General features: G+C 41.0%; 1 protein-coding gene across 1 annotated transcript; it reads left to right on the top strand.

The window, feature by feature from the left end:
- The first annotated feature begins 2,726 nt into the window (after window positions 1-2,726).
- Window positions 2,727-13,597, top strand: LOC111150581 (zinc finger protein 630). The gene is made up of 4 exons (XM_022508080.1): window positions 2,727-2,804; window positions 11,199-11,325; window positions 11,585-11,680; window positions 11,874-13,597. Exons 1-4 carry the CDS (start codon window positions 2,727-2,729, stop codon window positions 13,595-13,597), a joined length of 2,025 nt encoding a protein of 674 aa, XP_022363788.1.
- The last annotated feature ends 2,172 nt before the right edge of the window (window positions 13,598-15,769 follow it).

Below are 15,769 nucleotides of genomic sequence, written 5' to 3'. Positions count from 1 at the left end.
CCTTTCAACACCTCTTCAGTGGGAAGAAGGCATCAGTTCTCAGCTCCTGACCTTTTCCCTTGGGATTGTTTTCCCCAGATTTCACTAGGCAAGGCTCCTCCAGAGGGAGGCTGGGGTAGCCAGATCCTTGATGTAGATTTCTTATTGATCCCCTTCACTTCTGCCTGTGAGTTGGGTGGGTGTTCCTGGCACAGGAGACCCTCCATCCCTGATTCACCGAGTTAACTGTCCACTTTGTCTCTGGTTTTATCTGCTTATCTCTTTCTCTCTCTCCATTCTCTTCCTCTTATAGTCTCTCTCAGAGGCCTCTCTCCTTCCCCCACACTCTCCCTCTTTGGTTCTCCTCTCCTCTTTACCTCTTGACTTAAGGTGTTGGCTGCCACATCTCTAGCTGATGTTCAAACCCTAATACAACCACAAAAAGCGCCAGTGACATTGCCCTTAATCACCTGTTGCTGTCACATCCTGGGGGATGTCCAGAAGGCAGGGACATTTGCAATCAGGGCTCAGAGACATTTACTGCAGAAAGGAACTGGAGCATGGAATCATGGAGAACACATCTCCTGGGGGCCAACACTTTCACCGTGAGCCTGAACATGAAATAATAATAATTATGAATCAATATCCCTCAGATATGAACTTTGGTCCTGGTCCTCCATAGAGGACCTCATAAATGTCTCATAGACACTCAGGTCTGCCCTTGCACCTGGTTCTCTGCTCAGTTTTCTCTCTACACAGCCTTCTATTAATGCTTTGGCCACCAATGCTCCACTGGTTGGGGCATTTAATTTAGGTATCTGTCAACTAGTTGTTCTATCATCAGTTTACTCTGTCATGAAAAGCAAACATGAGTCTTTACTTCCATCAGTGCCTAATCTGATCTGTGAATGAAATCCAAGGCTCTTAACATTAGTGTTCCTTGTTGAGCTATATATTAAACCCAGATTGCACTTCTAGATGTTACCATCAATGCCCCTCTTTTCTGACCTGCCTCTGCCTATTAAATCTTTATTCATTAATGACCTTTAGCTTTAACCTTAAACCCAGGGCTCTGTTGAGTATTCTGCCGTCAATGTGTCTATGTTCTAGATCTTAAACCTGGGCTTCTGTTAACTTTTCCACCACCAGTGTGCTCCTATGACCATTACCTAGGGGGTCTACTGATATTTCCAACAGTTTCCTTTGTTCTGACTTTGAACCCAGGCCTTTGAAAAAATTCTGACATAAAAGCCTGGGCCCTTTATTGGTAACCATCTGGTCTGAATTCAAACCTGATCTACTGTCACTAGTCTTTCCCTATTAATACTTTGTGCCTTAATCAAGTCTTCCACCACCATTAACCCTCTAATTTGTTGTCTTACATGGAAAAAAGGACCAGATATGATTTGAGATGGGAAGATTATTATGGATTATCCAGATGAGTCCAATGTAATCACAAGGATCCTTTTGAGAAGGAAGAGGAGGGTTAGATTCAAAGAACGTGTGAAGGTGGAAGCAGAAGGTCATGGAGACTTGAAGATGCTACACTTCCTATTTAGGTCACTATTTTACGTTCAGTGTCCTTCTAGTCTGACCTAGAAGTAAGATTTTTAAAAAAGATTTTATGTATTTATTTGAGAGAGAGAGAGAGAGAGAGAGAGAGCGAGCAGAGGGGGAGAGTGAGAGGGAGAAGCCGACTCCCTGCCAAGCTGAAAGCCCGGTGTGGGACTCGATCCCACAACCCCGAGATCGTGACCTGAACCAAAGGCAGACTTTACTTGTTAGTTTTCTCCATCCATGAACCTTGATAGAGGTCTTAACTATTTCACCATCGATACTCCTCTATTTTGTAGATCTAGAATGTGAGCCTTTGTTAACTATTCAATCCCATTCTGGGCTGACCTCAACGCTAGTCTTTTGTTAAGTTTTCTAAAATCAATGCCCCTTAGGCTCTACATTAAACCTCTGCCCCTCTTACTTCTTTCGGCTTTGACATGGGCTGCCAAAGGCCACATCTGCCCACTTTAAGAGACCGGGGCAGAGAGTCTGGCCTGTGAGTGACAAGAGGGAGCGGACCTTCTGTGTTCCAAGGAGCCAATAGAAGAGCAGGAGAGCCCTGAGGCGGGGCCTTGAGTGACCAACGGGTAGGGGGCTCAGCTCCAAGAAGGCCGGAGGGCTCTGACGCTAGGCTGCCAGAGGTGGGCCGGGAGTGTGAAGAAGAGACTACACTATGTCCAAAGACTCTTCACTTTCACCAGAGGTTTTAGAAACGAGGCTTCTGCAGAGGAATTTCCCAGGCTGTGCTTCTACCTTCTGGCCTTACCAGTCCTCCGCCCCCCTCCCCAGATCCCGATTCCCACCCAACACTCCCGACCTGCACGTCGCCCCGCCTTTGCTCAGGCCCGGCCTCTGCAGAGGACCGGGAACGCCCCTTCACCCTCCCGGAAAAGTCCTCCACATCCGAGCCTCACACTGCTTTCAAAGCACTAATTCCGAATACCCAGCCTCGAAAATATCACGGGGACTCCCCGTCCCCTAAAATGCCTATCTCTTCTGGTTGGAATGGGAGCCTCCAGAAGCAGTGTGAGGCCCTGGCCGGCGACAGAGTTCCTGGCGTAGCCCGAATGACGCCATTTTTGTTACTGGCAGAGCTCGGCTGGGAGGCTGTTGCTGAGCCTGCGAAAGATAAGCTAATGCGTCATCTAGAGTTACCAAGGAGGGCTGGAGGGGAAAGGGAATTTCGGGCGATGCTGAGCCTGCTTGTGGAAGCAGGGAGCCAAGCTCGTCTTGAGAAGGAGCTTTGGGGTCCTGAGAGCAGAGCCAGGGTGAGGGACCCGGTTGAGTGATGAGGGTCTGTGTGGTCAGTGATGGGGACATGTGGAAGGACCAATGAAGGGGTTGTTTGGGCTGAATGATGTGGAGAGCAGTGATAGGGAAGGGAGTCTGTAGGACTGTGTGTGGGATATGCGATGAATTTATGGAAGTGAGGGGGGGGGGGTCTGTAGGTAAGTGATGGGGTTTCTAGGAAGTGAGTGAAAGGGGTTTGTGGGGTGAGTGAATGGGGTCTGGGTGAGTGATGGAGAGTTTTTTGGGTGAATGATGGTGGATCTGGGGTGAGCAATGGGGTGGTCTTTATTAGGGTGAGTGATGAGAGTCCATGGGGTCAGGAGTGGGCAAATGTAGGGTCAATGTTGGGATTCTGTGGGGTCCATGATGGGTGGCTCTTTGAGATCAATAATACATCCATGAATAAACAAAAATCCTTGCCCTTGTGGGGTCAACATTCCAATGGAGGAGTCAGACATTGAGGCTTTACTTTATTTCCCTGATGACTGCTTTTTCATATATGTATTGATCTCTTAGATCCTCTTTCGTGAGGCACCTGTTCAGATCTTTTGCTCATTTTCTTATCGGATGTCTGCCTTTTCCTTATTGATTTGTAGGACTTGTTTTCATATATTCTGATAACTACTCCTTTAGCAGTGGTATGTGTTTTGCCAATATTTCCTTGATTTTTTGGCTTCTCTTTTCCTCATTGTGGCTTTGAATATTAAGGTTTTAAGTTAACTTTGAGCTGTAAAGCACAGTGTAAGTTTAGAGTTTTGTTATTCTCAAGTTAAAAAGCAGACAATGTCCTCTGTAATTTAGGACGAGAATTAATTTTTTATGGCACTGGGAAATAGCATGTTGCATCTCTGAAGACTTCGGTGCCATGACAGCCAGGGAGGAGTTCTCTGCTTTTTTTTTTTTTTTTTTAAGATTTTATTTATTTATTTGACAGACAGAGATCACAAGTAGGCAGAGAGGCAGGCAGAGAGAGAGGAAGGGAAGCAGGCTCCCTGCTGGACAGAGAGCCCTATGCGGGGCTCAATCCCAGGACCCTAGGATCATGACCTGAGCCGAAGGCAGAGGCTTAACCCACTGAGCCACCCAGGCGCCCCTAGTTCTCTGCTTTTTGTTTTCCCACAAGCTCACCCTCTAGTCACTGGCTGTGTGATCATGGATAAGTTACTGAAACTTTTAGGCCTCAGTTTCCTCACTGTGAAATGAGGATAATAGTAGGGTCTATCCTTTGAGGCTTGGATGATAATTGAGTTAATACCGGATTATTATCTATTCACCATGGTTTTGTAGCACTTATCTTGTACGGATCGTCCATGAACTGAAGATCAGCTCTATTCGTGTGATTCCCAAGAAAATATAATGAAAGAAATCAAATGCCAAGTAATAAGATTTTGTCAGGTAGCGTTGAGCTTTGGAGGGCCACAAACCATTGCGATTATCTTAGGGGTCAGATGTTTGTTGTTATTAAACAATTGGGAGTGTGATCTTGTGGTCTGCCTTGTCTTCATTCTGCAGCTGTATTTCCATGCTATTAACTTCATTTCCATATTACTACTAAGCTCATTTCTATGGAAATTTTTTTTCAAGATTTTATTTATTTGTCAGAGAGAGAGCGAGAGCGAGCACAGGCAGACAGAGTGGCAGGCAGAGGCAGAGGGAGAAGCAGGCTCCCTGCCAAGCAAGGATCCCGATGTGGGACTTGATCTCAGGACTCTGGGATCATGACCTGAGCCGAAGGCAGGTCACTTAACCAACTGAGCCACCCAGGCTTCCCTCTGTGGAAATTTTTAAACATTCAGCAAAATAAGAGGGAATTCTATAATAACCCCCCATTATGCCCATCACCCAGTCACATCAATCGTCTCCTGATGGCCACTGTTGTTTCACCTAGACCAGGGTATGGAAAACCAGAGGCAGTGGGCCATATTGGCTCGCTGCTCTTTTCATGCAGCCATAAACTAAGAATGGTTTTCACATTTTTTAATGTTTGGAAAAAAATCAGACTATGTTGTGACATATGAAAATGATATAAAATTCAAATTATAGTGCTCATAAGTGAGGTTTTTAAAGAGTATACTTAAAAAATTTTTTTTCAAGTGAGACAGTGCCATGGGGGGAGGGGCAGAGGGAGAGGAATAGAGAGAGAGAGAGAGAGAGACACTCTCAAGCAGGCTTCAAGCTCAGTGTGAAGCCCGATGCAGGGCTTGATCTCACTACCCTGAGATCATTGACCTGAGTTAAAAATCAGGAGTCAGACTGATTTTAACGGACTGAACCCCCCAGGTGCTCCATAAATGAGGTTTTACTGGAACACAGTCAATAAACAGAATTGGCTTATATATTGTCTCTGGCTGCTTTCAACCGCTGAATAGTTAGTTGCAACAGAGACCATAGGCTTCACAAATCTGAAATATTTACTATCTGTCTCTGTACAGAGAAAGTTTGCCAACCTGTAATCTAGACCGCCCATTTATTTCTCCCTCCTAGGTTGTTTTCTCCTTGTTATTGGTAACATAAAATGCACATTTAAAAAAAAGATTTTACAGGTCATGATCTCAGGGTCCTGGGATCAAGCCCCGCATCAGGCTCTCTGCTCAGCGGGGAGCCTGCTTCCTCCTCTCTCTGACTGCCTTTCTGCCTACTTGTGATCTCTGTCGAATAAATAAATAAAAAATCTTTTAAAAGATTTTATTTATTTATTTGACAGACAGAGATCACAAGTAGGCAGAGAGGCAGGCAGAGAGAGAGAGAAGAGGAAGCAGGCTCCCTGCAGAGCACACAGCCCGATGTGGGGCTTGATCCCAGGACCCTGGGATGAAGACCTGAGCCGAAGGCAGAGGCTTTAACCCACTGAGCCACCTAGGCGCCCCTAAAATGCACATTTTTAAAAAAGATTTGACAGAGAGAGAGAGAGAGAGAGAGAGAGAGAGAGCACGAGCCGGGGGAGGGGCAGGCAGAGGGAGAAGCAGACTGCCGGATGAGCAGGGAACCTGATATGGGACTCCATCCCAGGACCATGGGATCATGACCTGAGCTGAAGGCAGATGCTTAACTGACTGAGCCACCCAGGTGCTCCTAAAATGCACAAATATTAAGTGTATAGCCAAATGAATCTTTACATATGTAGTCCTTATTATTTTGAAACAAATCCCAGATATATCATTTCATAATAAAGACTTCATCATGTACCTGTAAAAGATAAGGTCTTAAAGGTCAATACTGTTATTCAAGGTAAAATAATTAACAATAATAACTTCAGATCATCATTGGTTAAATTTTGTAATATCATTAAATATCTAGTCAGGGCTCAAACTTTAATGATTATCTCAAAGATTTTTTTGTGTATTCAAATTAAGATCCAGACAAGGTCCGCACTTTACATGTGGTTGCTGTGTCTTTTGAGCCTCTTAATTGTCTCTAGTGTTACTTTAAATGGTCACCTGCTTTTCCATTTCTTGGAGGTTCCACAAATTATTTTCTCAGTCCTCAGTGACTGGGCATTTGGTTATTTTCAAAACTGTGGTGTTCTTGACAAAGTTGTGATGAAAGTTCTTTCAGTTAAATCTCTGCACGCATCCGTGATTATTACCTTAGAAAAAGTTCTAGAAATGGAAATGCTGGTCAGATGATAAACACAGATTATCAATGAATTAACAAGCAACACATGTTACATTCAGCCATCGAAGAGTGGTTAAACCCAGCTTGGTCTCTGAAGACTCTTCTGTACCCCACCGCACCCCCAATTGCTTTCCGAAGAGAAACAGAAAATGACTGAGTCCCAGGTAAGTTGTTTGTTTCCTGCTTGTTTTTCCCACAGTAAAATGAGAAAGGACAATACTTTGAAAATAAGAATTAGAGAAATTTAGACAGAATAGAAGATCAAGATGCAGGTAAAGTTGCTGTTAAGATACATAGATTATGTGGCCTTACTTCATATAAACTGAGCTAAACATTTTACCTTCAAGCTTCCTGGCAGCCACAGGGAAAATGGCAAACAGGATACGTTAGATGGCTTGTATTCTCCATCAAGAGAAGTTCAGTCCAGCTCTTCAGCAAGTCACAATTTCTGGGACTTTAGCTTAAAAAATTTTATTGCTGAGTTTTCCTAAAGGCCAGTGGTTTTCCACTCAGTGGGGTATCATCAGTAGTTGTTTCAAAGAGGCGCTTTTTAGTTAAAATTTTCTGGCAGAGGCTTGGAGGGTGGATGGTTTCCTGGTTTTCCATGGCTCCTTTGCTGTCATCACATAGTTTGTGGGATCATGCCCCAACACAAGGCCAGTTCCTTCTCTGCTCTTCCATTTTATGTCTTTTTTAAAAATAGTTTTTAAATTTTTTTATTTTTATTTTTTTAAAGATTTTATTTATTTATTTGACAGACAGAGATCACAAGTAGGCAGAGAGGCAGGCAGAGAGAGAGGGGAGGAAGCAGGCTGCCTGCCAGGACCCTGAGATCACGACCCGAGCCGAAGGCAGAGGCTTTAACCCACTGAGCCACCAGGTGCCCCAAAATAGTTTTTTAAAAAAGATTTTTATCCATCCATTTGAGAGAGAGAGAGAATACGAGTGGGGGAGAGGGGCAGGGGGAGAGGGAGAAGCAGACTGCCCATAGAGCAGGGAGTTAGATGCAGGGGTCAATCCCAGGACCCTGGAATCACCACTGGAGCTGAAGCCAGATGCCTAACTGACTGAGCCACCTAGGTGTCCCCATTTTATGTCTTTTTATCCCTTCTCTGCAAGGGTAATATATATATGGTGCAAAAAATGTAAATAATATTGCAAAGTAAAAATTAGAAAGGGAAATATCTCTTTAATGTAACTTCTGCCCTCTTCCCTGGTATAACTAGTGTTGTACAGTTTGGGGATGATCCTTCCAGATACATATAACCCCTGCATGTATAGATACATATGCATGAATGTGTGTGAGTGATTTTATTATTTTCATGTATTTTTCTTTACCACACACACTATATCTTCTGTAACTTTTAAAAAATGTATTGATAAAATATTACCAATAAATACAGCTTTTATATATTTTATTATGGAAAATTTCAATTTTGAACATACACAGAAGTAGATTTTTGTGAACCGCTTGTCCTTATCTCCCAGCTGCAAATATTATCAACTGATGGCCAATCTTGTTTTATCTATGGTCAATCTTCATCCACTCCTGTCATCCTCCTCCTCATCATTATCATCAAGCCAGTCCTTTATTAATATTTTTGTTGAGGATTTTTACTACTCTGTTCATGAGACATATTGACTTGTAATTTTTCTTCTATTTCTGTTTATGTTTTGCCATCACAGTTAGGTTGGCTTTATTTAACAAGTTGGGAAGTATTCTCTGAAAGAGTTTGGGTAAGATTACTATTATTTCCTTCTTAAATATTTGAAAGAGTTCTCCAGTGAAGTCATCAGGGTGTGGAGTTTTCTTTGTGGATAGGTTTTTGACTATGAATTTGACTTATTGAAAAAATATGGTACCATTCATATTTTCTATTTCTTTGTACATTGGGTTTGTTAAGCTGCGGTTTTCAAATAATTTGTCCAGTTTGCCTAAGTCTAAATCAGGGGTCAGCAAACTTTTCCTGTAGAGGGCCAGATAGAAATATTTAGGCCTGTTGGCCATATGGTCTTTGTTGCAACGACTCAGCTCTCTTTTTGTAGGTTGAAAGCAGCTGTAGACAATATGCAAACCAATGAGTGTGGCTGTGATCCAGTGAAATTTTATTTATGGACACTGAAAGTTGAATTTCATATAATTTTTACATGCCATAAAATATTGTCCTTTGGCTTTTTTCTTCAACCATTTAAAAGTGTAAAAACCATTCTTAGCTCATGGGCCAGATTTAGCCTGCATGCCATAATCTGCTGTCCTATGATCTGCATCGTCAAATTTCTTGTCATAAAATTGTTCATAGCATCCTTTTATTATTCTTTTAATGTTTGTAGGATACCAGCCCCTTGTTGATGGACTTTTTTATTTTATTTATTTATTTTTAATTTATTTTTAAAAAGATTTTATTTATTTGAGAGAGAGACTGAACACACAGAGGGAGAGTGAGAGGGAGAAGCAGACTCCCAGCTGAGCAGAGAGCCTGATGTGGGATTCGATCCCAGGACCCTGGGATCATAACCTGAGCTGAAGGCAGATGCTTAACTGACTGAGCCACACAGGTGCCCTGCTTATTGCTTTCTAGAGGCTTTTTTATGAGTGATAGGAATTTTGAAGTACACATTACAAACTTCTTTTTTTTTTTGGCTATGTATTGATTTGTCACTCAGCCTTATTGGCTGTCTCCTCTCACTAGATTATGAGATGCTTGAGGGAAGATATTTTTTCCAGCTTTCTTTCTGGCTCAATCCCCAGTTCCTAGAACAATCCCTGGTATTCAGTGGGGTCTCAGTAACAGCTTTCTGCATAGATGAAATTTTTTTCACCTACAGTGTATCTTAGAGATTGTTGCATATCAATCCTTGTTGCTTTTTATGGTTGTATGTGGTATTCCTTTATGAATTATTGAAGCATAATTCATCCGATCCTCATGAGGTTGTCATCATTTTGCTGTTATAAACAGTACTGTAGTTTTTTATTTATTTATTTTATTTTTTATTTTTTTAAAAGATTTTATTTATTTATTTGACAGGCAGAGATCCCAAGTAGGCAGAGAGGGAGGCAGAGAGACGGGGGGAAGCAGGCTCCCTGCTAAGCAGAGAGCCCGATGTGGGGCTCGATCCCAGGACCCTGGGATCATGACCCGAGCCAAAGGCAGCGGCTTAACCCACTGAGCCACCCAGGTGCCCCAGTACTGTAGTTTTTTAAAAAAGATTTTATTTATTTATGTGACGGAGAGGGAGAGAGATAGTGAGAGAGGGAACACAAGGAGGCGGAGTGAGAGAGGGAGAAGCAGGCTTCCCGCTGAGTGGGGAGCCTGATGCAGGACTCAATCCCAAGACCCTGGGATCATGACCTGAGCCAAAGGAAGATGCTTAACGACTGAGCCACCCAGGCACCCAACAGAACCATAGTGAAATAACTTCACACGTGCTGTTTTGTTCACATACCTGAATATATATGTTAAGTAATTTCTAGAAATGGAATTGCTGGTCAGATGATGTGCACATTTAAAATTTTAATGGCTATTATCAAATTAATTGCCCTCAAAATATTTTGTACCAGTGTATACCCACAATTTGAGTGTGCTCTTTTTTGGTATCTTTACCAACTTAGTGACTTATCAAACTCTAATCTTTGATAATATGTAAGAAAAGCATGATGTTTTGTTTTGGTTTAATTTGCATTTCTCTTCATGTAAATGGATTTGAACATCATTTTCCATGTTTAAAAGCCATTTGCATTTCCTTCTCTGTGAATTGATGGTCGTGTCCTCTGATTATTTTTTTAAAAAAGTGAAGTTGTTGGTCTTTTTCTTCGTGCTTTGTAGGAGCTCTATAAGTTGAGGAAATTATCTCTTTGTCCATTTTATGTGTTGTGCACACATCCACTCCCCAGTTAGTTGCTTGTCCTTTGAGTTTGTTTATGATATATTTTGTTGTGCAATACAGAAACTAGTCAGATTTATCACTGTTTTCCTTTGTGGCATCTAGGTTTTGTAGCATGCCTAGCTAGAAGATTTTTCTCCACTTTAAACTTATTTTAAAAATCTCTCCTGTCTTTCTTTATTTTATGGCTTCTCTTTTTCTTTGTTTAAGTTTTTGTTGTATCTCAAATTTATTTTTGTGTATGGTGTGAAATAGGGAGTCTGTCTTTACATTTTTTTCTAATAGCTACCCAGTTTTGAATAATCTGTCTTTTTTGCAGTTATTGATTTATTTATGTATTTTTTTAAAGATTTTATTTATTTATTTGACAGAGAGAGATCACAAGCAGGCAGAGAGGCAGGCCGAGAGAGAGGAGGAAGCAGGCTCCCTGCTGAGCAGAGAGCCCGATGTGGGGCTCGATCCCAGGACCCTGAGATCATGACCTGAGCCGAAGGCAGCGGCTTAACCCACTGAGCCACCCAGGTGCCCCTTATTTATGTATTTTTATTTTATTTTTAAGTAACCTCTACTCCTCACATGGGGCTCAAATTCACAAACCCAAGATTAGGAGTCACATGCTCCATCGACTGAGCCAGCCAGGCGCCCCTGCACTTATTTAAAATACTCCTTTCTTATATATTAAATGTCCCATTTTTATTTATATCTAGCTTTAGACTATTTGTTCTGTTCCACTAACTATTCTTGGCAATGGCAGAATTTTACAAAGTTTTTCTCCTTAAGTAGGCTACACAAAGGTGCTAAGTAAGTATCCTACAGGTATTGCTGTGGTAAAAATGATCAGAATGAGCAGATTGTACAGGAATGTGCTGTCATAGGAACCAGTGACATATGAAGATGTGGCCGTGGACTTCACCCAGGAAGAGTGGCAGCACCTGGATGCTGCTCAGAAGACCCTACACAGAGATGTGATGCTGGAGATCTATGGCCACCTGGTCTCTGTGGGTAAGGGCATATTCTCCATGGAACAATGAATTGAATCCTCTTCATCCTTCAGAGCTGTCAAGACCATGACCTTTATGATTTTCCATGAATAAAGTCTTCTTTTATAGCTTGCACTTTCCATTCATATTTTTGTTATATCTGAAATTTATATTTGTGAGTTAAGGATCCATCTTTCCTTGGGAGGCCCCTGAGACTGCTTCTTCTCCTCATGGATTTCTGAGCTGCCAAGGCCAAGACAATTATACTTTTCCCTTAACAGGGTGTTCAAGTATAAAACCAGGTATAATCTTCAAGTTGGAACATGAAGAGGACCCATGGATCATAAAGAGTGAATTGTCAACATGGATCCACTCAGGTGAGTGAGAATTGGGTAGATGGCTGAGAGGACATTTTCTTCTTCTCTGACATCAGTGGCCTCCTTTCTTTCTTAAAATTCATTAGGCCTTTTTTATAGCATCCATCTTACATTAGCACCTTCCTAACACTTCTGTTTGTTGCTGTTTTCTTTTTGGTTCCTATTTGATTTTATATTTTTCTTCTTCTTTCAGACAGGGAGAAAAGCCTTGACTCCTCCCAGCAGATCATTTCAGAACTTTCATTTCAAAAGGAGATATTGGAGAAAGCCCCAAAAGATAATTCATTGTACTCTCTCTTAAAAGCCTGGCATACTGATGGTCAGATAGATAGGTATCAAGGAAACCAAGACAAGGTTTTGAAGCAGGTCACAGTCCTTAGCCATGAAACATTGGCCAAGGAGAAAACCCCCAAATATAATACATTTGGAAAAATATTTGGTGGGTGCATAGACCTTGGCCCTTCAAGTAAAAAACTCCATGATTTTGATTCATGTGAAAAGAGCTTGAAATCTAATTTAGACTCACTGACATGCAATAGGAGCTATGCAAGAAAGAACCCCATTGAGAGATTTGGATGTGGGACACCACTTAGCTGTAGTGATTCCTGTACTGTGCCTGAGAAAATTTATACTGACATGAAACCCCATGGACATAGTCGATGTGAAAAAGGTCTTAATCATGAACAAGTCCATATTCAGTATAAGAAAGATCAAGCTGGTAGGAAACCCAATGTTTGTAGTGAGTGTGGGAAAGGGTTTATTAAGAAGTCACAGCTTACTATACATCAAAGAATTCATACTGGAGAGAAACCGTATGTATGTGGAGACTGTGGAAAGGCCTTCAGTGAGAAATCACACCTCATTGTGCATCAGAGGATTCATACTGGGGAGAAACCTTATAAATGTACTGAGTGTGGGAGAGCTTTCTCCCAGAAGTCACCCTTCATCGTTCATCAGAGAGTCCATACTGGAGAGAAACCCTATGAATGTTTTGAGTGTCAAAAAGCCTTCTCTCAGAAGTCACATCTCATTATACATCAACGAGTTCATACTAGAGAGAAGCCATTTGAATGCAGTGAATGTGGGAAAGCCTTCTGTGAGAAGTCTCACCTTTTTACACACCAGACAACTCATACTGGAGAGAGACCCTATAAATGTACTGAATGTGGGAAAACTTTCCCTCGGAAAACACAACTCATCATCCATCGGAGAACACATACTGGAGAGAAACCCTATAAGTGCAGTGAATGTGGAAAAACCTTTTGCCAGCAGTCCCACCTCATAGGACATCAAAGAATTCATACAGGAGAGAAACCTTATATATGTACTGACTGTGGAAAAGCCTTTTCCCAAAAGTCACACCTTACTGGACATCAAAGGCTTCATACTGGTGAGAAACCTTATATATGTACAGAATGTGGAAAAGCCTTCTCTCAGAAGTCCCCTCTTATTATACACCAAAGAATTCATACGGGGGAGAAACCTTATGAGTGTAATGACTGTGGTAAAACCTTCTCCCAGAAATCACCCCTCATTATTCATCAGAGAATCCATACAGGGGAGAAACCCTATGAATGTCCTGAGTGTGAAAGGGCCTTTTCCCTGAAGTCACATCTCATTATACATCAGAGAGCTCATGCTGGAGCAAAACCATATGAATGTAGTGAATGTGGAAAGGTCTTCTGTGAGAAGTCTCCACTAGCTGTGCATCAGAAAACTCATACTAGGGAAAAAACCTCTGAATCTGCTGAATATGGGATGGCTTTTTCCCGGAAATCACAGATGATCACATATCAGAGAACAGACACAGGGGAGAAACCGTCAAAATGCAGTGACTGTGGAAAGGTGTTCTGCCAGCATATACACCTTGCTGGACATCAGAATCCACATAGGAGAGAAACGTTGTGTATGTACTGATTGTGGGAAGGTCTTCCCAGAAGTCAGATCTCACTGTGCGTGAAAAAACTCACACTGAACAGAAATCTACGGATGTGTTGGACAGGAAGAAAATGTGGCACCTCCTTTACTGTAGAATAGCCTCATATGCTGCTAAGTATTTCTTTTTTTCTGTAAAGATTTTATTTATTTATTTATTTGAGGGGGTGGGGAAGAGGAGTGGGAGAAGGACAAGCAGACTCTGTGTTGAGCTCGGAGCCCATCGTGGGGCTTGATCTCAGGACCCTGAGGTCGCTACCTGGGCTGAAATTGACTGAGCCACCCAACCACCCAATTCTGAAGTATTTCTGATTACCCCTCCACAGAATGATCTTGTCAGGTTCTCAATACCGTAAATGTGGAATGGATTTGTTCACCCTCAAAGTATCCTATCCCCCCTCACAGAATAAATGTATCTGGCACAATTAGCACTGTTTGGGTGTTATTTGGTCCTTGAAGGTATTGTAGAACTCTCCTTGAATTTATTTGGGGATGGTGCATTTTTTGAAAGCAATCTTTCTGTATTTCTTTCATCATATTTTCTCTCTTTAGATTACACATATATTTATGTTGATATACCTATCGATATATAGATATAGATATATGAATCCCTGTAATTTTCATAAAAATCATCCATTTCCTGAAGGTTCTTAATATATTTGTGAAATTTTGAAAAAATATATTTGTGAAATTTTGAGCAAAGTGATCTCATATGATTCATTTGATTTTCCTCTAAATATGGAGTTATTTCTCCACTATCATTTCTTATAGAGTGTATTTGTGATTTTTTCCCCCTCAGTTAGGTAAACTAATACTTATGTTTTGTTTATCTTATGTCCCCCCAAAGACCAATTCTTGCATTTATATAATTTCTCCATTTTCCAATTCATTCATTGGTACTTTTTATTTCATTAAAGTCCTTCCATTTTCTTTTCTATTTCTTCTAACCTCGTTAATTGAATGTGTATGTCAATTAATCTCATTCTTTCTGGTCTGTTTATAGATGTGTTTTGGGCTGTGTATTAATCTGAGAACTACCTTAGCAGTTTGTGGTTCAATCTGAGAGTATTCTGGTTTTTGATAGGTTAGTCCTACTGTATAACCCAATATTGTTTGTGGATATAACAGATCTATTTAGTCTTAGGTCTTTCAGCGTATTTCCTGTTGTGCATCCTGTTTTCATTGCTTTTATGTCTTTTCATCTTTCACCATGTGTTCTAATTTCTTTTGTACTGTTCTGGATGTGTTACTTGTGTTCCAGAGCATAGCAAAGGGATGTATGCTTTCAAAAGGTTTTCAGGAAGCTAGCAGAATTATGGTTTCCATAATCTTGATAACCCATAGTAGCAGAGAGATGAGATTTGAGGCTGCAAAAAAGCATGATGGCAAACTTTTGATCATAAATGTTCAGAGGACTTTTTTTTTTTTTTTACCTTTCTGCTTAATGCCATGATTTAAGGTATATAATTTCTCTTACAGTCCTTTTGGGCAGAGATGGTTTTATTTTTAGCTCATTCTTTCACAGAGAGTAAAGCCTTTTTGTTTCCAAATTTATGTCAGCAGTCTTTGCCCACATTGAACAGGACATGTTCTTGAAAACTGTAGTGTGAGTGACTTTGGTTTGGTGATTGTTCTTGAAGTGAAGGATACGCAATAGTGAAATGTCTGTTTGCTGTGGTGTGGCCCAGCTTCTGGGGTCTGGTCTCTTATGGAGTCAGTGACTTGCAGCACACCACAGCAAGAATGGGGAATTTCCTAAAAATGTCCCAGAGTGTGGATGGGCATTATTACTTCATGTGCAACCAATCTTTACTGAGCATGGCAGGCACTACTGTAAGGATTCTGCAGTGAACAAAGCAGACAGAAATGTCCCTGTCCTCATGGAGAGATGGACAATAAAAAATTATATATATTATATTAAAATACATTTATATAATATGTATCATAGATAAGTGTATTTTTAATATAGTAAAGAATAAAAAGCTTAATGTAACATAGATAATATTTAAGGGTTTCTTAAAAGATGTATCTCCAACAGAAACTGATTGCAAATAATGATCCGAGATACAAGAATGATGAGCAAAAAAAGTGATAAAGATGTGGGTAAATTAAAATGAACAGTAACTACAAAACCCAGTAATGATAAACCATGGG

This window comes from Enhydra lutris, unplaced genomic scaffold (assembly GCF_002288905.1).
Source record: "Enhydra lutris kenyoni isolate GAN:26980312 unplaced genomic scaffold, ASM228890v2 scaffoldscaffold23, whole genome shotgun sequence".
NCBI lineage: Eukaryota > Metazoa > Chordata > Mammalia > Carnivora > Mustelidae > Enhydra > Enhydra lutris.
This window is presented reverse-complemented; position numbering and strand designations above follow the sequence as displayed.

Excerpts from the sequence above, each read along its gene's own strand:
- LOC111150581 (XM_022508080.1), top strand. The coding sequence starts at position 2,727 with ATGCTGAGCCTGCTTGTGGAAGCAGGGAGCCAAGCTCGTCTTGAGAAG. Across the intron at positions 2,805-11,198 it reads GTCCTGAGAGCAGAGCCAGG|GAACCAGTGACATATGAAGA; the intron begins GTGAGGGACCCG and ends GTGCTGTCATAG. Across the intron at positions 11,681-11,873 it reads GTCAACATGGATCCACTCAG|ACAGGGAGAAAAGCCTTGAC; the intron begins GTGAGTGAGAAT and ends TTCTTCTTTCAG.